General features: G+C 42.4%; 1 protein-coding gene across 1 annotated transcript in view; it reads right to left on the bottom strand.

Moving 5' to 3' along the window:
• Window positions 1–26,623, bottom strand: part of LOC107106002 (contactin-4-like) — a gene marked incomplete at its 3' end in the record, with an annotated part of 340,090 nt that overhangs the window by 184,655 nt on the left and 128,812 nt on the right. The window contains exon 6 of the mRNA XM_015406077.1: window positions 4,037–4,240. Within this exon, the coding sequence (XP_015261563.1) occupies window positions 4,037–4,240 (204 nt within the window). The remainder of the gene's footprint in view (window positions 1–4,036; window positions 4,241–26,623) is intronic.

Raw genomic sequence — 26,623 nt, 5'->3', positions numbered from 1 at the left:
CAAATCCCACAAAAGGAGCATCCCAAATCCCTCTGACTTCCCCTTGTAGCTGGCTTGCTTCCTAGAGCGTCACCCTTTTGTTGAGTCACAGAATCCCCAGCTTCTTAGTTGGTTTTGATTTTGTTATTTCCATGTCTGGAATAAATATAAATGGGAAACCAACACTAAACCGATGCCAAGGAGTTGTTCTATGCATTAAAAAGGTAATAGGAGTACTTCAACCAAAGGGACAGAGAACAAAATGTAAGGCACTTTTAAAGCTATGGCTCTACTCTCCATTGCTACTCTTTCTCCGCCTAATGGTTACTATCAGCACTTACCCACTAACTGAGGTCTGACTGACAGGATATTAAAGGGAGACTAAAGAACAGAATTCCTAATATGGAAAGACAAGAGCAAAGACTACTTCTAAAAGATTTTATACCACACAGATTGCCTTTTATCCTCTTCTTGTCACAATGAAATAAATACTGTCTCTACAGAGGAGCCACAAACTGGTCTAATATTGATCTGGGGAACTGACTAAACAAAGTCTACTTTTACCACTGCTTAGCTGTCTCTCCTTTTGATATATTTTAGTTCTCCAGAGGAGAAAATGCTACCTGGTATTGAAAATGCTTGACCAGTGGGTTAAGGAGCACTTTCTGATTGCGCAATACAATACAAAGAAACAGCCCAGTTTAAGCCAACAAGAGAATGAACTATTGCTTTCAAAAAGCAGTAAAGTAACATCTGAAGTTTTACAATTTAGAAGCCTCAAGAGGCAGGTTAAAATCCAGAATTAGAAGGAAAATGAAACTCCATTATTGATAGATACAAGGTCTTGCACAGTAAGAGGAGAAAGAGAAAGAGCAGACGGGACAACAAATGTGGTGAATGAAACGGGGCAAGCTTTTCTTGCAAAACTAGTCTGGAAAATGTAAGGCTTGTAACTGGTACAGAATTCAGTAAGATATTAATTTGTTACCTTTGGCATCCCTCACTACGCCAGTCAGTACTGAGGAAAACGATGAAGACAGATAGGAACAAAGGCCAAAGCACAGATTTATGTATGTTTTGTGAGGCTTGTCTAAAGAAGCCTATAAATATGACATATTTAAAAAGGTAAGGGTTTGGAAACGAAAATTAATTTCCTTGCTGAATGGTAAAATCATGCTTTCTATTTGAAGTAATTTCAAATATTGGCATTTTAAAACAAATTTGCATCTCCCCCTCTGGCTGGTTACGTTTCCTTTATGTCTACTGAAAATGTTTATCTATCTGGAATGCCTTCTCCTGCATCAATAGAATACAGTCTAATTAAGAACATCACAGCAGCCTGAATAGCTCTGACTAGCCTGATCTTGTCAGAACTTGGAAGCTAAACAGGGTTACCTACAGTTAGTACTTTGATGGGAGACTGCCAAGGAAGACTGGGGTTGCTGTGCAGAGGAAGACAATGGCAAATCAACTCTGCTCATCTCCTGCCTTGAAAGCCTCATGGTCCTGAGGTCACCATACATCAGCTGGAATGTGATGGCACACAACAACAACGACAATTATTATTGATATCTCATCTACTGTTTTGCATCGTTTTCATATCAAGGTGATATCTCCCCTCTCCGAGAGCCGTACACATTGATGAGATAGAAAGATGCCCCAATATTTGTATCACTGATGCAGAAGGCAGGTGGAAAAGATGATCCCCCCCCTGGTAATCTATTTTTTTCCAGTAAATATGCATATCTTTTTATTACAAAACTACCCTTCTGTACCTATCATGATTAAGAGAGGAAACTAGTTCTAAACTTCATGATTACCAGCAAAAGTGATGAATTACACAGCTCAGTATATTTTATGTTAAATGGGAGAGGAACATTATGAAATTTCTCTAAGTAACACTTAGTCATGTAATTGGGACATTAAACATTGATGAATTTGCCTCTTAATCTGCTAATTTAATGATGAAATTTTCTAATGAAAATAATCTGTCATATATATTGAGATATACTGGACATGCCAAACTCAATTAACCCCCCCCCCCAAAAAAAGGAATCCAAATGTATCTGTCAGCCTGCTACAACATATGTTCTTTATAGTTTGCATTTAATTCATTAAGTTCCCCCTCTCCTTTGCTTTTCTGAAAGAACAAGTCCTGCAATATACCCTCTTGATGTACTGAAGTGAATGGGCAGCCAGAGTGAACTGTATTTAAATGTGCGAGCAGTAAGAAATAGAGAACTAGAAAATGAATATTTTAAAAAGCATGCTCAGGCTGTTTTAGTTTAAAAAAAATAATATGTCTTCAGCTATACTGAGCCGTTCAGCCGCAGGGAAACCTGATCATCTTGTGATCATGGATGCTGCTCTTTAACTCAAGAGTGTTTTGCAGCATATCTATAATAAACACTGGAATGTGTTTTAAGTATATTTGTGTGGATGGCTTCAGAAAGGCAATTGGTTCCCATAAATATTCTAGAGTGGGTTCAAAGCAAGGATTCCTTAGAGAAACAGTTCTTAGTAGCATACTTTAAAGTAACCGACCACCATAAGCACTCATCACGTTAAGGCATAATTTCAAGTGTCACGTCAAGTACATCCCAGATTTGCTTTCACTGAAGTAAACTCTACGATTCTCAGTGATGCAAGGGAAGAAAATAACTCAGGTCCATAATGAGAATAGCACAGTCATTGTACAAAATTCAGATCTCCCATTGCTCTTCTATTGCACCTCCAGAACTCTATGAGTACACACCTATAATACACATTTTTTAAAAAACTAACGAAGGTAGGATAGGAAGCTCTTTGAACAATCTGAAGGGCAATATAAATGTGAACTTTTGTAACAATACTATAGTTACTGAATCACATCCTAAATACAGGCGCCATGATGAAGGCTTTCTCTATTGATAAGCACATAGGATCACCCAGTGCACGTAAAAGGAAAGGGAGACCAAGGGCACTGCCCCCTCCCATTTTTCACCAACCACAGGCAGTGCTCCCTCTAAGCTGTGGAGTCTTGTGAGCAAAAAATTCTACTTTGTGAGCTACTGGCATTAAAGTTGTGAGCAAGCGATTTGGCCACTGCATAAATTAGTTCACTCTGAAGCCCTCCTTCCTAAACTAAGACAAAAATGTGTGAGCTGGAGGCTAAAAACGGTGAGCTAGCTCACACTAACTTAGCTTAGAGGGAACACTGACCACAGGGTACCTTTACCTCTTTCATATCTTCACTGCATGTAGGAGCAGTATACATGCCTAGACTTCATGCCCTCAACTGAGAACATTCATTCCCAATCACAGGAATGGAATCTACACCTCGTATTTACATGGGTGCTATGTTCATGTTCGAGCATGTGCACATAACAAATGTGAGGGCTGGTGTGGTCTGTCATCAGTGGTGCGTAGAGCTGCTATGCCTTCTCTGAATCTTTCTCTAAAAATGCTCTCCTGAATAATTCAGTATGGTATGGTGCAACATGCAGTTATACCATGCCATACTGAATTATTCAGCAGGGCATTTTTACAAAGGCAACAGGGCATAATTATAACAGAATGGTTCAGGAAGAATGTTTTAATAAAGGGAAAGGAATCGTGGACTATACTAATGTGTACAGTATGCCCTGTTACTGTATGTAATATCCTATTACGTAATCTCTGCACCATTGAATATACCGTATAAATACTTAGTCTTTGTTCCAGACTGTTACTTGATTTTAATTTCCACAATCCTAATCTGATTACATTGCTTATTGGGTGTCCCATCCTATTGACTGCATTGATTTACACTGTGTAATCTGCCTTGAGTCTCAGTGAGAAAGGCAAACTATGAATAACATAAATACATACCAGCCAAAAGTGAGGGCTTCCTGATAAACATGCATCACAGCTGTGCCTTGGAGAACAAAGATGGGTGGTGCTACTTGAATGCAGCAAGTGATGGGTTTATTAAACAAATTGGAACAACACCAGTGAGTTTGCTGAATTTTACAATTACGTCTCCCCCCCCCCAAAAAAAGGATGAGAAACCCACTCAGAATTGAACAAGAAATCTTACCATCATTTCTCAGAATTAAAGGCGTAGGAGGTCCCTGCACTCTGTTGTTGGTTACAGTGTTTGTCACCACACACGTATAATTTCCCACATCAGATTTCTCTACTTTTGCAATGTACAAATTCCCAGTTTCTTGAGAAACAAAACGACGGTTATCCTGGTGCACAAAAGACGGATATTCATTGAAAATCCAGGCATAGGTCAGTTCTGAAAATTAAAGAAAAATATTACTTATTTTTTATTGCTGCAAAGATTTCTTTTTTGCTTACTGTACATGGAAAACGTAGGCTAGAAATAGGAGGGAGATCTGTACAATGTTAACACACACAGTATTTTCTGTAAAGATATCCTAGAGGTCTAAATGTGGTACAGTCTGCGTATTTGTTGAATGCAATCCTCACTTGGAGCAAGGTTAATGTCCATCAGCATTTTAAAAATCTGTTGCTTATTGCTTGCTTCTGAGGAATGCTTAATGTCAGTGTGCAGTGGTATGCAAAAGGCTTAATTTAGCACTTGGTGATATCTGCAAATTAGTGACCGATGCTGCAACACACAGCCAATATAAGCCACTGCAATGATCTCCAGGGTCATGTCAATGAATTCTAAAATTCTGTCGATGTTATTCTTCCTTCCTGCAAAATGATAAATTATAAAGTAAAAAAATCGAAGTACAGAGTGGTAGGGCTTTTATTCGTAAGAATAGCAAGGGAAATGAACACATAAGATCTAGGTTTTTTTAAAAAAACATCAAATTATGCAGTTTTCCAACACGATAAAGCAAACGTGCACCAAATGAGTTGGATACTGTCAATCACGGCTTTTTTTGTAGAAAAAAAAGGCCCAGCAGGAACTCATTAGCATAATATGCCACACCCAACAGCAGAAACTCATTACCATATTATGCCACACCCCTGACAGAGCAGCGCATTAGCCTATTAGGCCACACCCCCATATTACCAGACGTGTGCTCATCCAGCCACACCCACCTTTTGCTTCTTATTCTGTTTACCTTGTTTGTTGTCAAAACCCAGGGCTTTTTTTGTAGCAGGAACCCCTTTGCATGTTAGGCCACACACCCCTAATGTAGCCAATCTAATGAGTTTCTGCTGTTGGGTGTGGCCTATTATGCTAATGAGTTCCTGCTGGACGTGGCCAACTCAGGAGCCAGCCGGAACTCCGTTCCTGTGCGTTCCTGCCCAAAAATAGCCCTGCTGTCAATCATTGCTGTGTATGAAAAGGGGTTCATTTTTTTGCCAATTCTCCCTTGCCCCATAATAGACCTCTCCAACTTCCCCCTTATGCAACTCCTGGGAGTTCCTTGCCCCCTAGAAAGCAGCGTTGCAGGGGGCATGACTGGCTACAGCAGGAACGGGGAGGCAAACAAATCATACTCTGCAGAGGGAAATCCTTCCGTCAGTGAGGGCTTTGGCAGAATTCAAGCCATCGAGTTTATGCTGCTTCACTAATTTTTGTTTGGGCTTTAGAAAGAAAATAGATTAGTTTCATTGCTAGAGACTACTTGGAGCAACACCTTCTATCAAATGTTCAGTTGGCTGATCTGCTTTGACTTTTTATGTAGCAAGCTATAGCTGCTAGATCCCATCATCTGGTTCATAAATAGATCTACACTAGTGAGAGATTGAAAATGATGAGCCTCCTGCCCAGTTTCTCTGCCAGTCACTAGGCACAGCAGTTTTCAAACTTCAGCAATCCAAGGGCAGCTGTTTTTACTTTTAAGAATTCGTGAACCCTGAGCCCTTCTCTCCTCCCTCATGTGCACTGCCACAGGCCAGCCAGCCTCTTTTCAAAATGTGTGTGGCATGATTAGAGTTGCCAGTCCCCAGCTGTGGGTGGGAGATCCCCTGGTTTAGAGCCCCTCCCCCACTTCAGGACTATCATGAAGTGGGAGGAAGGGATGCGCCAAATCCCCCCCCCCCCAGCCAGAAATAAACACAACTTACCGGAAGCAGGGAGGGAAGAAGCAGGAAGTAAATGTGACGTGCCTACGTCACCTGGAAGTGACGTAGGCACATCAGTGGAATGCTCTGGTTTTTGGGCAAAGCTCTATGGTTTGAAGACAATTTTACCATGGAGTTTTGCCCAAAAACCAGAGTGTTGCCCCTGACATGCCTACGTAACGTCTGGGTGACACAGGCATGTCATATTTCTGGGCACGTCACTTTCTGCTCCCGGAACACTCCCTTCATCCGCCCACCCATGGGTCCGACAGACCTGGCAACCCACATGGCATACAAGACCGGGGGAGACTTTCATCCTCTTGCATCCTCAAAACCATATAGGAAAAATAGAATAAAATTAAGAAATGTATTTTCCTGTCTGTATATATTATCTGAAATTGGGTCTCAGAGAGTAGTTAATTCTATAACGCCACAGCTTAAAAGGTCCTCCTGACCTAGGTTCTAACCAGTCTCATCCCTTGATTGAAAGGGACTTTGTACTAGATACAGTAATGAAGCTCATTATTGGTTATTGACTTCTAGACATAGATAAGCTGAACAAGCGTTGAAGAGGGAGAGTCACAGTCCCTATTCCAATCTGACATTATCTAGGTGGCCATAAGAGGGGCTCACTCTCTGTTCTTGCAAAGGAATTGTGGACTACCCTCGCAAATCCTTCAGGGGTTCCCAGGCCCCAGTTTGAGATATGACTTACCATATCCTCCTTCCCCCCATTGAGAGTTACAGCTGAGACTTGTTTGTTACAGCAGATACTGGAGAAGCAGGTAACAAGGAACCAGGAGAACAACTGCTGAATTCTCTCCCACTCTTTCAGAACTTTTAAAGGGTCAGTCAGGCTCTCTGGACTGCAGCATAGCAACCCAAGTGAATGCATACGTAACTGATTTTAAAAAATCAATGAAACAGACCACTGCCAGTTTCCATAGGCAAAGTCTAAACCAGGGGTGTCAAACATGCGGCCCAGGGGCTGGATCAGGCCCCTGGAGGTCTTCTATCAGGCCCGCAGTGGAACTGGCCATCTCCTGCTTCCAGTTCTGCTGCTGCTGTATCATAGCTTGCTTTGCCAGACTCTCTCACTTGCTCAGCCATTTCATGTTTTAACCTGGGTCCTAGACTCAAAAGTAGGTTTGCAGCTTACAGATACACACTTGAACAGCACACTCAAGATTGGAACAGCTCAGACATTTTGATGCAATAATTCAGAACAAGAGGTGTCAGTTATCAGATACTGTCCAATAAACAAAATATTGCAACAGTGCTAATGTTTTAAGCATGTTTTGATTTTAAGTAAAAAAATATCTTTGTGTTTGTGTCCTTTATAAAGTTTATATCTCCACTACCTGGCATTACAGTTTATGAAACAACCGGGGAGACATTTATATCATGCAAAAGTATCGACATTTATACCATTATCCACAAAGTGGAATACAATATTTAAAGTGCTACATACATATATTCATAGAAAATAATCTAGTAGGTTATACAAAAGAATTAAGAGAATCACAATACATATTAACGAAGCTTCCAGCTTGTGTCTTTGTTTTTGTGTATGGAAGTGTAGGGTCTGTGGGGAATAACTGAAAGCTAAAGGTTTCTCTCTGCATGCTAAAGACAGAACGGCTGTCTGTTGAATGATTTTACAGCGAAATAAGTTAATTGTTTGGCAAGTATAAATTAAAACACAAAAAAGGATGCTAATGACTTGCCAAAAACTTTAAGCCTGTATATCCTATCCATTTCAACTAGGAGGTCTCCTTATATCTAATTACATTTTATGACACACACGGCTCGGTCCAACAAGGTCTCATTTATGTCAGATCCGGCCCTCGTAACAAATGAGTTCGACACCCCTGGTCTAAATTCTCCCTCATTTCATCAAATGCACAAACGGGAAGGGGATTCATGTTAGTACACAGAGAGAAATTGGTTTTGCAGGCCACTGTTTTGCTAGTCTGACTTGCCAAATTTAAACACAACTGCTGCTTCTTCTGCCAAACAGTTTTCTTGCACAGATATGGTTTGATAGGCCCAAAAGGGTAAGAAAAGATGTCCACAAACTGTGTACTAAATTAAGCACCAATCAACTTCATTATGACTAATTAGATAAAATTCCCAGTTTCATAGCAAGTCTTTGGAAACTTTCCAAGGGAAAAAACAACAACATGATGGATACATTTTGCAAGTTATACTACAATATAATGGTTAGGTTAATTTATTATAACCTTACTGCACTAATATAAGACTACTACCCCAAACACCCTGGAAATACTCAAGAAATTAGACATCAAAAAGCTGTTGTAACTTTATAGATGAGATGCTAATTGTAGTGAAGAAAGTATATTCTTATTTTAATACTCTCTAATGAGTCATCACTGTAATTGACCCCCGCTATTATGATGCAGTTCAGGAATAACTGGGCTCAATCCACAAAATGGCATCGCTGTGCAACCACCAATCATTTCACTGGGGATTGCATGGGCCCATTATGTTCTAATACTTCATTGTTTACCCATGTAGAATGAAGGCATGCAGATTGTCGGGCTTTTATCTTAACAAAACCCCCACAGGGTTAGAGACCATCTTCATCGACTCTTTTTTTGGAAGATATGATAATTATGTTTATGGGGGACTATCTAATCATTGTATTTACACATGTGCATCTAATTATGAGTAACCCCATGCTGATGTCAAGAGGATACTCAGAGTAAACAAGGTAGCACTTCTCAGCAGGCTTAAAATTTTCGGCAAGTAATTAGCATCCTTTTTTTGTGTTTTAATTTACACTTGCCAAACAATTAACTTGTTTCGCTGTAAAATCATTCAACAGACAGCCGTTCTGTCTTTAGCATGCAGAGAGAAACCTTTAGCTTTCAGTTATTCCCCACAGACCCTACACTTCCATACACAAAAACAAGGAAGAACCTGACAACACAAACTTGTTTAGCAACTTTAAAATAGCATATTCATAGCTGCCCTTGCATACATATCATGAAAAAAGGGAGTCACTTTAGTGCAGTGCTATTCCATGCTGAAAGAGAACTCATTTGGATGGTGAGGCGATGTGCCAATAATATGGGCCTTCACTACAAAATCAACACCCCACTGAAAGGCAGATTAATGATCCGAGGAAAGAACCATTGATTTGCCCCACCCATGGGCACCTGGATTTTGGGACAGATACAAAGAAATAGATTATATTCTGTTAGAGATTGCTGATACCTCTCAGGGATGGTGGGCAGACAGCAGGGTGGTCAATGGTAGCCGGAGGCAAGACCAACAGTAGATGGAGCCAACTAATTCTGGTTTTGCTCCCATCCTTCTCCTTTGCATTGTTAGGGAACAAGCCTGATATTTGTTTTATGGACTGCTTATTGCTACACAATGGACTGTGCACATACACATAGGCTCAGAAAAGTGTACACTTTAGGTCACCTGTTGTGATGACACATATAGAGGGTGCCTGCACATACCTTACATGTAAATAAGGTTTCAGCTACACAGTCGCCCAGCCTGATGAAGAAGCACAAATCTCCATTATTGTGAGCAATGAAACAACAACCTTGGGAAGAAACAGCCACCATAGCAAAGCTGCTTGTAGTCACGTATCACCCATCAATTGCTTTGTTCCTGAGCTGGAATTTCCTGCCAGATGGACATTTGGAACTGGCCAACTTCATCAGCACAACAATGAAGCATCCTGATGCCTGGATTTCACACCTGTCCAGATGCCATACTTCGAGTAAGGTTTTAGGTTACAATACTGGCCATCCCTCCTAGGTAGCCTCCCTCCCTACCTGCAACCAATAGGATTGCTTTTGGGACGGACTAACAGGTAGGTGGGTCAGGAGGTTGGCATAGGTACCACCCACCTCTTGGACCCCCTATAAAAGGAGAGAACCAGTCACCTGGCCCCTCCTGGTTAACTAGCATTCCCCCCAAGGCAACCCCTGTCTGCGTTTACCCCTCTTAAGTCCCACTTGAGTTGATGGGGCACTGCTCCATCCTCCATTCCATCTTCCAAGACATTTGAAGAGAGCCACGATCTGTGGTGTTTTGTTTTTTGTATTTGTGTGTGTGTGCGCGTGCGTGCGTGCCCGGAAGTCATGATTGATGACATCTGGCGACTCCTACTGGGGCACAGAAAATGTTCAGAGAAGTGGCTTGATAGCCTGGCTCTGGCCTCCCGGCCCTGGTATTCTCTGGAGGTTTCCCATCTAAATACTTGCCAGGGTTCGCCTTGCTTCGCTTCTGAGATCTGACAAGATCAGGCTTGTCTGGGCTATCCAGGTCACAGTCACAATTTGCTTTTGAAATGATCACACAAGGTATGGGCATCAAAGAAAACAGAGCTCTAGAAAGTAAGAGGTAGAACAGGCTCATATACTTTCATCACTCCCAAGTGACAGGGTAAATCACCAAGGATCATTGCCTTTTATCACCTCCTACCTGAGTTCCCTTTTGGACTGCCTTAACAGTGACTTAGTGCATGATGCAGCAGTTGAACATCTTTGCTGGCAAGTACAGTTATCACATAGATTAATGTTGTGTGACCTTTTTTATTCAGTCAAACACTTTGTCTCATTTTTTTCAAGTTACAGGTATTGGAATGGGCATTAGTGAGGTCTATTAGGACTCATTTCCAGACAATCCATGCTAAAGAACTGTTTTCTTAATATGACCCAAAATTAACACACCAATTTGGTTAAAGGTTATGAATGGTTCTCCTTTGTATCTATTAACACTACATGCCATATAGCCACATTTATTTATAAATGATAAACAGACACAAGGAATCAAACCCTGTCAGGCATTTCTAAAATATGTCGTGGATACTTTTTAGTATTTTAGTATAATGTGTCTAGGACCAGGATAATCAACAGTTACAGATTTTAAAATTATTCTATGAAAATGAATTCAGAAATGTTTAACCAGAAGTATGGCTGAACACTGGCTTAACAGTGGCAAGAGCAGAATGTAAATATGCCGCAAAATACTTATTTCAAATTCCTTAGAGATTCCTAGATGCTATTTGTGTTTGTTCAGACTTGATGGATTTCTTCTGATAAGGCTTCACATACTAATTGCTCTAGAAGTGACATGCAGTTCCTGTCCCACAGGCAATTTGTAACAACTGAGTAAACAGACGCTTAAAATACAATAGGAAATGGCTTTTGGCGAATTTGGTGAACAACTGAAACACTATTAAAACTTACAACAACAAGATGCCTGCCAATGCTGAGAACGGATGTACAGCAGAAGGGCAATTTATGGCTTCCCAGCTAGATAGTACCAGATACACTATCAACATTTGTCAGAACCATCCAGGAATTACAGGAGGAAAGCCTTCATTTTAGTTTTAACAAATAAAAAGGCTATTGGTCTGACTTAGACTTCTCATTCCTGAAATACCATTTATGTATTTTTATTTGCACAACTTGTTTATCTATTAATACAAATGTTAATAAATCTGTCTTTATGATGGCTACATTGTGTATCTTTCTTACCTAGGCCATGTAACATTTAAGGGGACTATATATGAAACCAATAGTTCCCTAAAGTTGAATGCCCCAAGAAACTAAATTCTGCATTCAAAATGATAAAAACTGGGTAGGAAGATCTTTGTATGTATAAATTTCCAGGTTCAATCCCTCAAATCTCCAGGGTTTTTTGTTTGTTTGCTTGTTTTAAAGAGAGCATGAGACTGGGGAAGATCTTGGTTTAAGACCTTGAAATACCAAAAGTGTATCACAGCACCAGGCTTAGGTAGACTGATAGTATAATATAGGTTCAGATACTGTATTCATAATAAGGTCTACAGTTCTTAAAGTCAGTTTACTGGAATTCAAACTGGATAGCTTGAGGTGTCGTTCTCAGCTGTACTAGTAACGACATTTGTGATTACTTGTGGGTTTTTTTAATGGTAAAGGTAAATGTTCCCTTGCTTGAAAGCCAGTCGAGTCCGACTCTAGGGTTGCGGTGCTCATCTCCGTTTCAAAGCCAAAGAGCCAGCGCTGTCCGAAGACGTTTCCGTGGTCATGTGGCCGGCATGACTAAATACCAAGGCGCACAGGACGCTGACCTTCCCACCGAAGTGGTACCTATTTATCTACTTGCAATTTCTTGCTTTCCAACTGCTAGGTTGGCAGGAGCTGGAACTAGAGACGGGAGCTCACTCCGTCATGCAGCAACTCGGGTCTCGAACTGCTGAACTACTGACCTTCCACAGCCTGCAGTTCAGAGTCTTAACCACTTGAGCCACCACAGCTCCTTTTTTAATTGAGGGGGGCACAAATAATAGATTAGCCCTCCAATAAGAAACCCTCTTTGTCATGGGTGATGACGACAGCGTCAGGCCCCTGCCCGAGTTGGCAGTGCAGCCGAGATCATCAGCATCGCCAGAGCCGGAAGCTGGCCCCTCTGTCTCCTTGGGAGTTGACAGCTTACCACCACCAGTGCCTGAGCCAGCAACTCCCACGCCTGGTCAAGCAGCAGCTGACGAGGTGCAGGTGCAAGCAGAAAGCCCACCTGATTCACCTCCGCGGGTGGCTCAGCTGAGGGAGCGGCTCCGCAGGGACTTAGCAACCTGCCGCTGAGACACATGCTTGTGGAGAAGGCGGGCACTGAGCCCTGAGTACTGACAGGAGCTGCGCCACCGCTAAGAGATGCACTGCTGGAGGCCCATATAGCTCCCGCTCGGGGTTGAGCTTTCTGTGGAAGCAACAAGTTGCATTCGTGCTGACCTTGCGCCCACCTCCGGTTCCTGTCTCCCATCCTTGCTCCTGCTTTGATTCCTGGCTTTCTGACCTCCCACTTTGGATGAGTATTCCCTTGGACTCTCGACTCGGCCCCTGCTTTGTCTCTTCTGGCTATGACCCCCAGCCCGGGCCTGACTCCTGGCCCAGCCCAGCCCAGCCCAGCCTGTGACACTCTTCTTTGTGATACTGTGGCTAAATTTTAGGTTTGTTTCCAAACCATCCCCGTAGCTAGCTATTAGATGCTCACCCAATAATTTTAACGTTATGCCTACTAGCCACCCTGCTTTTAATCCACTTTCAGTTCAGATTTGTTCTCTGCCATCTATATTCTCTGCTACTCTATCTATATTCCTAGTACCCTTCAAACAGCCAATGAAAGCACACAGACATACCTCAAATTCTCTTATACATTCTGACTAGAAGAACTTTTCTGACATAAATATTCCACTGACCAATGGAAATTCATTTGTTGTGTTTGTTTCACTCTTGATGTGTTCTCCACATTCCTATGGTACTCAATAATAGTAAGCTTATCACACTTGGAGAGAAGGAAAGCAAATCAGCATTCGTCAAAGAACTCTTTGTGTACAATGTCATGATATCTTATAACTAGCAATAAAAGAGGGGCATCTACAGATACTTAAATCCACAGATTGGGCCTATTTACATAGAAGGAAGATTTTTCTCTGAAGGGGGGGGGTTAGGTTTGCAGAAAAATCTGAAAAACGGGGGGGGGTGAAAGGAGGGGGTATACATCCCCCCAAACAGAGGTGTGTGGTCTGCACATGCACAGACAATGCTTCTCTGTTGGAACTACTGTGAGGGTAAGGCACTGTAGGTGCATAAGTAGGCTACCGCCATGTTAGCTAACTTTGACGACACTGCCCCTGAGCCCGGCACTTCTCTCACCATTGCTGCCACGGCTCCTAGTGTTGCCTCTGTGGCCCCTGGGCCTAGCGCTGCTCTTAGCTCTTGCCACAGCCTCCATGCCTGGCTCCTGATGTTGCCACTGCAGCCACCACAACTCCCAGTGCCACCACTGCTGCCTGAGCCCAGCACAGCTCTCCACTGTGCTGCTGGCCCTGTTATAGCCAGGAGAAGCCTGGTTTAAGCCAGAGACACAGAAAGAGGCCATCCCATACCAGTCAGGGATGGGGAGAGGAAGCCAGAAGATTGCTGAAAGGGGAGGAAGGAAAAGCACCGACAATGGGGCTGGTGTGAGTAAGAGTAATCAGGGTAGGGATGTGATGGGGAGGGAGCAGGAAAGGCAAGGAGAGGCAGTGCTGAGAATAGGGGGTTGTTGGCTACGCAAAGTAGCAAGTGTGGGATGGGGTTGGGGAGAGGAGAGAAAGGAAAGGCCAGAGGAGATGGCATTAAGGATGGGTGGGTAGGGCAGAGCAGCAAGGACAGAGGTGGAATGGGGGAGAGGGGAGGAAGGAAAGGCCAGGGAAGTGGGATGCCCCCTCCCCACAAGTTCCTTTTGGGTCCTTGCTTCTCTCTCTCTGCTCTAAAGCTCTGCAGCCATGAAGTAGATGATGACATGAAACAAAATGTTAATTCTTCCAAAATCCCTCAGGAACCCTAAAGGATACCTGAACAATCCAAACATTTGACAAAACAAAGGAATTCAGAGGCAGGTATTCAACTGAAAAAAACCACAGGATTGTGACATGGGCATTCTCCTTCCGCCAGTATCTTACAATAATATAATTCAAGTAACTCACTGGCAGGACATCATATACAAATGCTCAAAGTAAAACCACCATAAGCTTTTGATGTGTTCTGAGTTGGACAAAATTCTTCCTCAGAAGGAAACATGAATTTATTATACTTAAAATGCTTTAGAGATATTACACTTTTTCTGGAGTGTGTCAATAAATAGGTTTCTTAGGACCCTTTGAGGATTGCCTCACTTTGCTGTGTCTTGGAATCAGTGTTGTCCTTCTCGTTCTTAAATTTATTTTTCAAACAGATCTGTACAACTAATGCAATACTGTTAAATGATTAGGACTTCAATTAAACTTTATCTCATGTAAAACACGGCAAGAGCATGAATTCATCTTTTAGTGTCAGTGTTTAACCAACTGAATAAAATAATCCATGCGGTATGTTCTTCCCTGCAGCTGTACAAGTTTGTTGCTTGTTCATTTAAGTAATATTTTTTGTTTCAGAATCAAACACATTGTTTGTATAGTTAACACAACAATGACAACAGCAAAATGAAGACAATTTTTCTAAGCTTTTTTTCCCGTCAAAAATAATTCTTTTGATCTTTCTGCTTGCATTTAGCTTGAAAAACTATGCATTGAATCCCATGGTCTGTACACAGGAAGTGGGCCTTTGCAATGCTCCCTTCCCAGCAGTCATTTCCTACCCCGGGAAAATTTATACCCCAGATCGTGGGACCCATATGGTGCTTGGGCCTATATGGGCTGAAAGGTTGCAGTGTGGAGCAGGAAAGGGTAAAGTTGCCTGACAACTGGTGGGAGGGCTGTGGGTAGCTCTAGGAACCAGCAGACACTATGGTTTTACCACAGCGTTTCCGGTGATTCCTAAAGCTACCCTATGTCACTTCCTTTTTTTAAAACCAGAAGTGATATGACGCCAAAGCTGGCATCACTTGAAAAAATAAACACCTCAACAGGAATAGGAGCTAGGGGATCCCCCCACCCCCACTAGGGGAATGGGACCCCTAAGTCATCCCCATCTTCCTTTTCTGTCAGTAGAGGCTGGAGGCAGCAGCCTAGTGGATCCAAACTATGGGATGCAATTCAGGAAATGAAATTCCTGCCCATTTTATATTAATTTCTACAGAGGATACTACCAAGCCACTGAAATAAATGGAGAATACATGCAGTAGTCATGTTTGCAGGTTACAGTCGTTTAAACAGGAATCAGATAAATATGTTGACGTATAATAGAATAACCACATTTTCTCCTGAAGTGTAACTCTTTTTCAGGTATCCATACAGCATCTTGCATCCATGACTGTTACAAAATGACTCAGAAGCGCAAGTAATCCAAAAGATAAGGTTTGTTACATTATTTTGCAAAAGATATATGGGAACCAGAACCAGAACATTGAATGGAATGTTTACTGTTTTGACAGGTTATAGTTTTGTATATGATTTGAAGAGTAAAACAACAAACCTAGCCATTGGGCCTACATCTAACACTTCTCTTTGTGAGTATTGTTATGAAACATAATGCTTTATGTATCTGACAAAATGGGTTGTCTCACAAGAGATTACTCCAATGAGATCAGCTTGTCTTTAAGGTGGCACAAGACTTTGTTGTTCAAGTAACTTTTTTACAATGAACTTTTTATGTGACTTGATACATTTAAGAGGAAGTGCAACCATACACCTTTATATATGTAACTGATTTAAAGGTTGACAGTTAATGAGTAAAGAAAAGAGTCATAGCATAATCCTAAACATGTTTTCTCAGAAATGCATCCCACTTTATTCAGTGGAGTTTATGTCCAGGTATACTTGCACAGGATTGCAGTCTGAGTGTGTGCAGTACTTATGAGTGCTAAACTCGGATCTGTGTTCAAATTCCCCCTTTGCTATGAAACTTGCTGTATAACTTTGGACTAGTCATTCGTGGTGTTGGCAAGTGCCCTCAGATGATTTATGGCTACCGTACAGGATTTTCAAGGCAAGAGTCAAAGTGGTTTACCTCTGCATAGTGACCCTGGACTTCCTTGGTGGACTCCAAGTACTAACCAGGGCTGGCACTATTTAGCTTCTGAGATATGAGAAGATTGGGCTAGCTTGGGCTGTCCACGTCAGAGTGTCAGCCTCATCTACCACACTGAGTTATGATGAGAATAAAATGTGCAAGGGAGAACCATACACACCACACTGAACCTCTTGGTGTAACCCCCCCCCCCCAACACAACATATTCTAGAAACACATGGTGTACAACATCCAACTCTGGTTTGGGAAAATCCTAGAGATTTGGTGGCAAAGCCTGGGAAGGGTGATGTTTGAAGAAGGGAGGGAGCTCAGTAAGGACATGATTCCAGACAGTCTGTCCTCCAAAGCTACCATTGTCTCCAAGGGAGCAAGTCTCTGTAGTGTGGAGATCAGTTGTAATTTTGGGAGAATTCCAGGTCCCGCCTAGAGCATGGAGATCCAAGATCCCTGTCCTGATACCTATTCATGTGTTTGGTTTTTCACCTGAAGGGATGCTCCATAGTTAGCCGAGTGGAATGGTAGGATCCAACCCATGGTTTACTTAAGCATTTTATTTTTCTCCCATCTTTTAAATACCACTTCTAAAACAAATCCCACCTGGCCTTTGTACACAAGGTACCCAGCTGCACCTGGTGGTTTATACAAAAGGAAGAAACCACATGATACCAAAGGACACATTCTTCCCATGTGTAATTGGTTTTCTGTGTTCATGTGATCCTGATTTGGAATGACTGCTATAACCATATATAAGCAGTGAATGTTATGCTCTACATTTTCACTCTCCACCTATGTGCTGTCCTTTGCCACCATTAACAACACTTAGTTGTTCCTTAGTAGAAACACTGTTACTACTAATTACTGGGAAATAATTGTTGTATGCGGCTGTGCTATTTCTGCCACAACTATGGGATTTTAAAAAAAGAAGAAGCTGGATGGGAAAACGTCAGGTTCAAAAATCAGACATGTGAAGGTTTGGAGCCTCTGAAGGCGAATGAGGAGGGACAGAGGACTGATGGTAGTCCAGGTGGTCTGAGATGACTGATGTTATGGCTGCTGCTGTGTATGCTGGGCGGTAAGACCTGAGCTTAAGTAGATGAGATGACTTTTGTTGTCTTGGCTCAGGGTTGAACTACAACTGGAAGTGGGATGACCATAAGAGGCAAGGGTGTTGGCATCCCTGTAGGGGCCAGTGAGACATCAGGAGCCTATACGACAGTTGCCAAGAGTCTGGGTTTGACAGGGGCCTCTGTGCCATGATTCATGCTATATCGATCCTGGGAATGAGACCATGATTAAGGGACTTGCCGATGTTAATAGTGAGATTTCTGATATAGAGGACGATATTCTTTGGACTGATGGTGCACCAACAGAGATCAACATGGAGAGTGAGGATGTCAGGATCATTATGAACATCAGAATGGAGTTCCCGGCCTCCCGGCGTAGCCGTTGAGGTCCGGGGGCTTTTTTGCCGCCTCGGAGGAACTGAGGCAGCAACAGTAGATTGACGCACGGTGTCATGATGAGGACAGGGTGCCGGCTTGGCAAACTGCCGGGCTCCGCTCCCGCCCTGTCAGTTGGAGCTCGTGCTCGCCCACCCTCCCGCCCTGTTCTTAGTGCAGGCTTTTGCTGGTCGCCTACTGGGGCCAGGTAGGAATTTTTCACTTCCACCCGGAATTGGCAGATTGGGTGGAGGTGTTTTTGCCTACCCTGCACTGGGAGCAGTGGATTGAAGTGTTGGATGTGGTGGTCAGCAGTTAAGTAGGTTGGTCACTTGGCAGGTTGGTGCGGGCAAGAAACCGGAACCGGTGAGCACCTGACGACAATTTCCCCATTAGGGAACAGGGGGTCATCAGGAACTGCCTTCGGATTTTCAGGTCCAGGGTGGGGAACGGTGATCACCTCCTCTGGGAACCTCATAGCGTATGCTCCTCTCTGCAAGTTGTCAGGCTTCAGGGGTAGGTGCTCCTATGTGGCGACCAATGTTCCCTCTAAGCTGTGGAGTCTTTTGAGCAAAAATTCTACTTTGTGAGCTATTGGCATTAAAGTTGTGAGCGAGCGATTTGGCCACTGCATAAGTTAGTTTGCTCTGGAACCCTCCTTCCTGAGCTAAGACAAAAATGTGTGAGCTGGAGGCTAAAAAACTGTGAGCTAGCTCACACTAACTCAGCTTAGAGGGAACACTGGTGGCGACCAGTTTGCTGGGCTGCCGGTCACGAGCCAGATCAATGGCTCAAGACCGGAGCTGGGTGACCTGCCCGAGGAAAGAGCAAGGAGGTTGGTCAAGTGAATGACACCTGCCTTGCCTGTTCTGTGCTCGCCTAGATGGTCCCTTGCCGCAATGTTATGTTAAATAGTTAATAAAGTGGCCCTTGTTTACTTCCAAACTGTTGTCTGTCTCATTATTCCGACTGGGGGGACAAAAGCCCTGCTGAATCAGACGACTGGTCCATGTATTCCAGCATCTAGTCTCACACAATGGCCTACCAGTTCTTCCGGAGGGCCAACAACATGGCAACTAGCAGTATCCAGGACCAGCAGTATCCAGGAGAGTAACAGGATGGGGAACAGAAGGAATAGCACTCCTCTGAGTGCTGCTGGCATGTTGAAGATGGAGACGGAAAGTGGCAGAAGCAATAGGATTAAGTTGGGTATTTATCCCAATGGCCATGATAACAGGAGGGATATCCACCCTGACAAGACCCAACAGATGCTCTGGATGGTGCATCTGAGTAATAAGGTCACTCAAGATGATGAAAAGAACAGTGAGGAAGTTCCCAGAAATGTCTACCACACAGAGGACAAAAAGGAACTGAGAAGCAGAGAGGCAACTCCTCCTTTTACAACATGTATGGCATATTTCCATGCATAGGGGAAGGGATTTTTTGCACCTTCTGTGAGGGTCTAGAAGTTTCTGAGATAGGCTTCTGTGCAGAACCCATCAGTGTGATGCACAGAGACCACAAAGAAGTAAGGAGTTATATTCACTACTGTGTGAACCTGCACTGATATTCTCAAGGTCACTTGATGACAAAATGGTCTACATACCAAAATAAACAAACTGTTGATATACTTTCTTTATTTGAACACACTTATTCTATATTATACCGAGGGTGGGGGGAGAGACAGGGGAACTTTTATTCCTTTTATAAAACTTGGACTCAATTATGGGGCAAAGTGAGCTTTAGATTTCATCAGCTGATGAAAAAATGCAGATTTAATCTTTAAAAAATATATCAGAAGATGGAATCTACACTGAGATGAATGCAGGTCCTCCATGAATACATTCCTAACACGGTACCATGACATAACTTCTGCCTAAATTGAAGGCTTCAAATTTTAAGGCAGTTAATATGAAAACTGAAGCATTTCATAAATAATACTTTTGGCATGCTATGAGAAAAGAATAATCAAAAAGAAAATATCAAAATAGAAAAAAAAGTGAAACCTGACAAATACTCTTTATCTAAAGTATTATTTTCATTAGGTAACTTGCCAAACATTAACTCTTGGGGGCTTGTGAGTCTTTCATACATATTTACTTTTTCGTTTAACAAAGATAATGTGTCCATGTACACTTGCACTGTCTTCCATGCACACACTTTATGATCCATAACACCAACAGAATTGTTACAGCATCTAATAAAAGAACACATTTTCCATAAAGACAGACCTAGCATCGAGCAAATTTAAAAGACCCGTATAATGCTTAAAGAAAAGCTATTAAAATACCATGATTAAATTCACTATAAAGTTAAATAGAAGATTGAAAATTTAAATTAATATCAACAAAATGAGAACATTCATAACTTTTATTAACAATGTAATACTGCAATATGCAACTTTAGGTTTTACAAGCCGTTGGTAAAGATAGCTCTCTCTCTCTCTCTGTATATATTTGTTAATGATACCTTTAATCTACAGATTATCATCTAGCATTTCATCCCCCAAAAGTGATGAAGTTCTGTAAAATATCAGATGTAAAAGGCAACCGAGCAAAGTGCCTATCTGAAAGTAAGTGGATTAAAATGCTGTGCCTGTCTACAATTTTGAATAATTGCAGAAAACATTAACATTGTGACAGTATTTGAGGCTACCATTGTCATTCCCTCCTTATCTGTCACAATTATAAGTCACAACCTTGCAATTATATTCCATTGTACTATGTTGTGGAGAACGGTGTATTGCTAGTAAATGGCACATGGTCTACTGTCAGGAGGTGGAATTTGAGCTCAATCCCATGTCCATATATGGGCTTTCCCCCTGTGCTCTCCTGCACAAAGGAGCATGAATTGTCACAGCTTCCAGCTATGACACCCCATCAGCTTCTAGCCCTCTGTATTATGCATTTCTCCTGCTGGTTCCTTCCCTTTGGCTCTCCTCACACCTACTTCTTAGAATTTAAAGCCAAACTGAACGAAGTAATTCTAGTGTGCTTGCCTTGCCAATTTCTCTGAAAATCTAGAATCTATATGCAATTCTGTGAAATGATTGTGTTAGGGCTCTAATATTAATATGCTAACACATTTACTTAACAATGTTTTTAAATTCCAGGATATCATTTCTATTTAATACAATTCAATAAGCAAATTGAAAAAAATGAATTAAAAAGAGCTGTTTCATAATTTACTTTTAAAATTTGGATACACAAAGTACATGAGACAAATGGACAAAAAATTTGTGTCACATCATCAGTCGTGGATGTTACATGAGTACTTGAGAGGCTGCATTTCCCAAATGAGCACATGGCTGTAAGGAGACCACTTTGTGTAGGTTGATCTAAATGGTGGCTTGACTCACCAATACAGCATACCCCCCCTCCATGGGATAGCAAACTTTATTTGGCATCTGTAGTGGGGAAGAAGAAATTATCAGATCTGTCTTGCAAACAACTGAATGTCAATACCCTGGGACATGCCACAGCTCTCGGAAGGTGCAATTTCAACTAGGCTTTAGAATGGCTTGTTTAGTGCTATCTCTAGAGTTCCTGAACATATAAAGAAATAATTTATTTTCCTTTAGCGTAGTTTCTTTCACATTATCTGCATTTTCCTATTTTTAAGAACATGGATCCTGGTTTTTAAAAAATCTATAGCTTGTTTCATTGTTTTCCCATGGACTGACTAGTGGTAAAATGGTTTTTATTACTCCAGAACTGAAACTTTTAAGATAAAAGATGCTTAATTACAGACAACTCCCATACACATATACTCCTGAAACAATTACAGCCAACAATGAACCACTCTGTGGAAATACCGGTACTATTGCCTGTATCAAACTTCAGTACTAACTCTGTCCCCACATCTAGTCAAGTTGACAAGCATCTAGAAAAGGGGGGAATAAGCCCACTCAGTCCATCTGCTGTGGATTTGGCAAGAAAAGATCAATTCTGAACAAGATGCCACATTCTAAACTCTTCCCACAGCCACCAAACAAGCTTGAGAATGCATCCTCATGGATTCCTGGGTCCCTTAAGTGGAGCCCCCATATGGGCAGGCTAGGACCCTGAACTGCAAGAACCAATCCAGTTGTGAGTAGAGAACTTTAAAAATTCATAAAATGGTATTTAAGCAATGTGATTTCCTTATGGTGAAGAAACAGTATTTTGCGATGAAGAACTTCTGTTTACAGAAGTCCAACTAGAAGCATGGAGAAATTTCTTCCTGGTTCTGTTCATCAATAACAATTTGAGGTCCAAGGAAAATTGAAATTAGCATGGAGTTGGTTACAAATAGTTAATGTGTCACCATACAGCCATTTCAGATGGCATTATGAGTATGAATATGAGTGATTTGCTGAACCATGAAAGGAGTGTTTCAGGGCAATGGACAGAACTGTAGCCCAAGCACAGTGCCCTTATACTGGACTATGCAATGTCCTTTGGCCAAGGGGAGCCTTGTGCCTAAGCAGCATGCCAAACCAGATGTGGACCCTGGGACTACAGAAGCCTCCTGCTCTTGCATCTCCGCAGCCATGCCAGCACCAGAATGCAGACCAGCAGCCCTGACCCCCATGTATGCAGAAACAGCAGCAGATCACACAGAGAAGCCATGCTTTGCAGAAAGGAAAAAGATGTCCTTGTACAGGAGCCATGGAAAACTCCCTTCTCCATCATTCAGGCACCCCCCATCATCACATATTAACATCACCAGGAGAAACACACATTCCTCTCCAGTTTAAGACAAAAGGATGTGTCCAACAACAACAATAGCCAGCCATCAAGCTTTCCTGTCACCCATCAAGATAATGCTGCTGTCGAACATCTGGTCATTAATCCAAAGTACCAGCCCTGCAACCTGATTGGTGCTGTTCCTTCTTTCCTTTGTCTGCCCCGTTCCCCAAGAGGTGTCACTCCCAGCCAAACATTAAACTCATGATTGCCCAACCATTAACCCCTTTTCTGCCCCATTCTTAGTTTGTTTTCTTAATATCTCCTGGGGACCAGGTGACCAAAGGAGCCCTGCTTTAGGTCACATTTTCAGGTCTATAAGAAGAGCCTTGTGCCTTTGCTCGCTCTCTTGCTTTTGCCTCTCCTACCCCCACCCTATCTTGTTGGTTCAATTCTCAGCTGGAATCTATCCACGTGTGTTGCTGGTCAGCTCACAATCCCTTTTCCTTTATTGTGTTATTTTTCACTGCAGAATCAACTCCTCTCGCCAGACAGGTAAAGTATCACCCCACCAATGACACAAATGTCTCTGTACTTTTCCTCTCTGAATTCTTCGTTCTGTATTGAGTGTGTATGCTTGATTTTATGTTGTATGCTTTAGAATCCTTCAGTAAAGAAATCACTGCTGTAGTAATCTAGCCTCAGAATCTATACCTGGGTCCTGGGAATTCTAACTCTGTTATACACAGGTTATAGTCCTATAATAAATGCCCATTGCCATTTAATATGCATAATTCCCCACATTTATTAATAAAATAAGGCAATTTGGCTAACAGATGCAGTACAAAAAAAGCCCAGTCAACTAGGAGAGAGAGGCTGAGGCTCAGTGACACAGCATCTGCTTGACATGAAAAAGTGTACAGAAGGTCCCTGGTTCAATTCCCAGTCTCTCCAGTTAAAGGATCTGGAATTAGGTGATGTGAAAGATCTTTGCCTGTGAACATGGAGAGCCACTGTCAGTCTGAATAGATAATACTGCCTAGGGATGGGCACAAACCGGTTCATGAGCCAAAGTTTGTCATGAACTTGGTTTGGTTCGAAGCCCCCAAACCAATGCTTAAGGAAAGTGACTTCCCCGAACATTTACAGAACATTTGCCCGGTTTGGTTTGGCTGTTCGGGCCATTTAAACCTAACAGCTCAGCAGCATGGGTCCACCTGTCAGCTGTTAGGTTTTAATGGCTGGCAGCCATTTCAGAGATCCATTCTGCCTCTCCCAGTTTGGAAGCGAGGAGAAGAGAAACACATTGCTGAAATGGTTGCCAGCCATTTAAACCCAACAGCAGGGCGAGTCTGCCCATCAGCTATTAGGTTTAAATGGCTGCAAGCTATTAAACCCCTCCATTTCACTCCCTCCACTTCGAAGTGAGGGGAGTAAAATGGGCAGGTTAAACCCTTCCCAGGTGATCCAGTGGCCAGGAGAAAGGGGGATCCAAACCGGTGGTTCTGTTCGGGATTTTTATTTGGCTTGGTTTAGGGTTTGGTTTGGGACCAAACCAGGATTTTTAGGTTTGTGCCCATCCCTAATACTGGCTGTGATGGACTAGTGGTCTAACTCAGTATAGGGTAGCTTCATATGTTCAACTAAATAGAGCTATGATGGATCAAAAATGCACTATCCCATTTTTGTCTGGCCAAGCTGGCCCTATTCTTGTCTCAGCAAATTCAACAATATCAGACCTGAATTCAATAAAGACTAGATGTGATTAGGTTCTCATGTATATTAGTAACTGTATTTTCTTTTTTAAAAAAAACTTTTTATTTTCATTTTACTATGTTACAACATTATAACAACAAATAAAATTACACTCGATCTTAGCCATAAACAATCAATAATACAATAAAACAAAGTCAACAGGAGTTACAAAAAAGCCCATACTCTAGAACTTGAAAGACAAACAGGTACAACTTTTTTTTAAAGTCACATCCTTTGTACAATAAGATCAGGATATGACTAGAAAAGTGTGATGAAACTGTATGAAAAGGGAATGGTCATGTCAGGGTTATTGTGTTGCTGTGTTTTCTTAATTCATCGCCAGTCAGGTTTGGTCTATGTCTGTTCAATGAATTTGTTTATCCTGAATCTTGGTTTTATATATGACCTGCATAGTAATGCCATCTACCTATCTCTTGGATTAGTTGACCGTTCTATTTTAAAGATACATCTCTTGTCTGTCCGTCTGTCTCCCTCTGTCTGTTTTTCCTATCTGCCAACAGAGAATAATTACGTGCATCTAATGATCAAGTATGCAGTTTTATGCTCCTGAAATGCTCGTTGTTCCTTGGTAAACAGGTAGTGGAGACAGTGAAGCCTTTTACTAGCTCACACATGCGCAGTTCGGCCAGGAGCCAGGGACACGCCGGCGGAAGGATGCGCCGGCGATCACATGGCCGCACTTGCCACGGCCTTTCCGGATGAACCACCCAGGTAGGTGGTTCTTTTGGGGGGTGGGGTTTTGGGCAGAAGGGACGGATCGGTGACGGGCACGCAACGCTTCAAGGATGTTGCTGTGGGATTGCACCCATTTGCCACACATCTGATCCGTCCCTCTCCCGGCCCAAATCCTCGCGTGTGACCAGGGCCTTAGGTTCTCAATCACAAATGGCTTTATAACAACCAGAGCAGATTACTATAATGCACTCTGTGTGCACTTGCCTTTGAAGATAGTTCAAGAACTTCAGTTGGTCCACCAAAACATCTACAAAAAACCCAAGTTCTGTATACTTTGCACTGACTTCATTTCTTTCCAGCCATAATACAAAAAGGCAGTTTTGACCTTTAAAGTCTCATTGGCGTGGTTCCAAAGCTCCTGAATGACTGCCTCTACTTTTATGAATAAGCCAAGGTATGTGCATCCTCTGAGGGTTCATTGCTGCCCGAACCTACTCTTTGGAGGTCCCTTTAGTGGGAACCTGTAGAAATGTTTTCTTGGCTGCTGTCCCAAGCTACAGTACTCTCTGTAAAGAGGTACAGGATCCACACATGACATCCAGAACCTTTGGATCACCAGCTCCTGCATAGTGTGGTTACCATCTGTGGGGGCTAACTTTTTGTGGCACTGATGGACTTGCCCAGAATAGCCCGAGATCTCTGCTGTTGGCCTGTGAGTGTGAATGACAGCTCAGAAAGTCCCTTCTCTGTCCCAGGAGGGAGACTCAGGTAATTCTCTTGTTTCAAGTAAACCAACTGCCACTCCCTCTTCAGCCTTCCTGTATTTTAAAGTAGAATGCACTGCACAGCTTGCCATGAGGGAACAAGTCTTAGAAGTCCCAAGTCCCAGTTTGAAAGGGTTTATCGTAAGTATATACAGAACAGACATACGTGGGGAACTGGTGAAGGTAAATACAGAGCTTAGAAAACAAAAGACAAATACAGTTTCTAGTTAATTAAAGACAGTGATCTGAATCAAGCACCCCAAGGTTCACAGCTGAAAGCTTACAAAACTTCCCATCCCTTATATCAGGTATTCTTATGCAAATCCCCTGTCCCAAAGATCCAGACCAGTGAGCTGTTTTCCAAAGATCACGTAAATTTTGTACTAAGCACTTTGGGTGTTGTGTGCAGAATAGGAGGAGGATGCATAAGTCTCTTGTCCTGTGTACTCCACCAGAAGTTTCAAAGGGGGGTGGGCTGCACTGGGATATCATCAATGGCTTTTCCACTGGGTTGGATCCAGTGGTCCATCTGTGGAAGGCATGAACTGATGTGGATCTTTCCCTTGTTCCCCTTTTCTCTAGAAGAACTTTCTGGACCAGTGATGCCCAGAACCACAGGACCTGCAGGGAGTAATAGCTGGCAGGACTTTAAAAAGGAGGGTGAAGAAGGTAAAATTGCCTTCTGTTCCCTCATTCATCAGCACATCATTGACTGAAGAGGCAGAAGACACAATTTCACCTCTTCCCTCCACTTCAGTTTAATCCCCTGACCCTCCTTGCTATTCATCAACACATGTTCCGTGACTATTGATATCAACTTTCCTGGGGTT

Source organism: Gekko japonicus, unplaced genomic scaffold (genome assembly GCF_001447785.1).
Source record: "Gekko japonicus isolate JY-2015 unplaced genomic scaffold, Gekko_japonicus_V1.1 scaffold608, whole genome shotgun sequence".
In the NCBI taxonomy this organism is placed as follows: domain Eukaryota; kingdom Metazoa; phylum Chordata; class Lepidosauria; order Squamata; family Gekkonidae; genus Gekko; species Gekko japonicus.
Note: the sequence above shows the minus strand (reverse complement) of the source record. Positions and strands in the feature narration are given on the sequence as shown.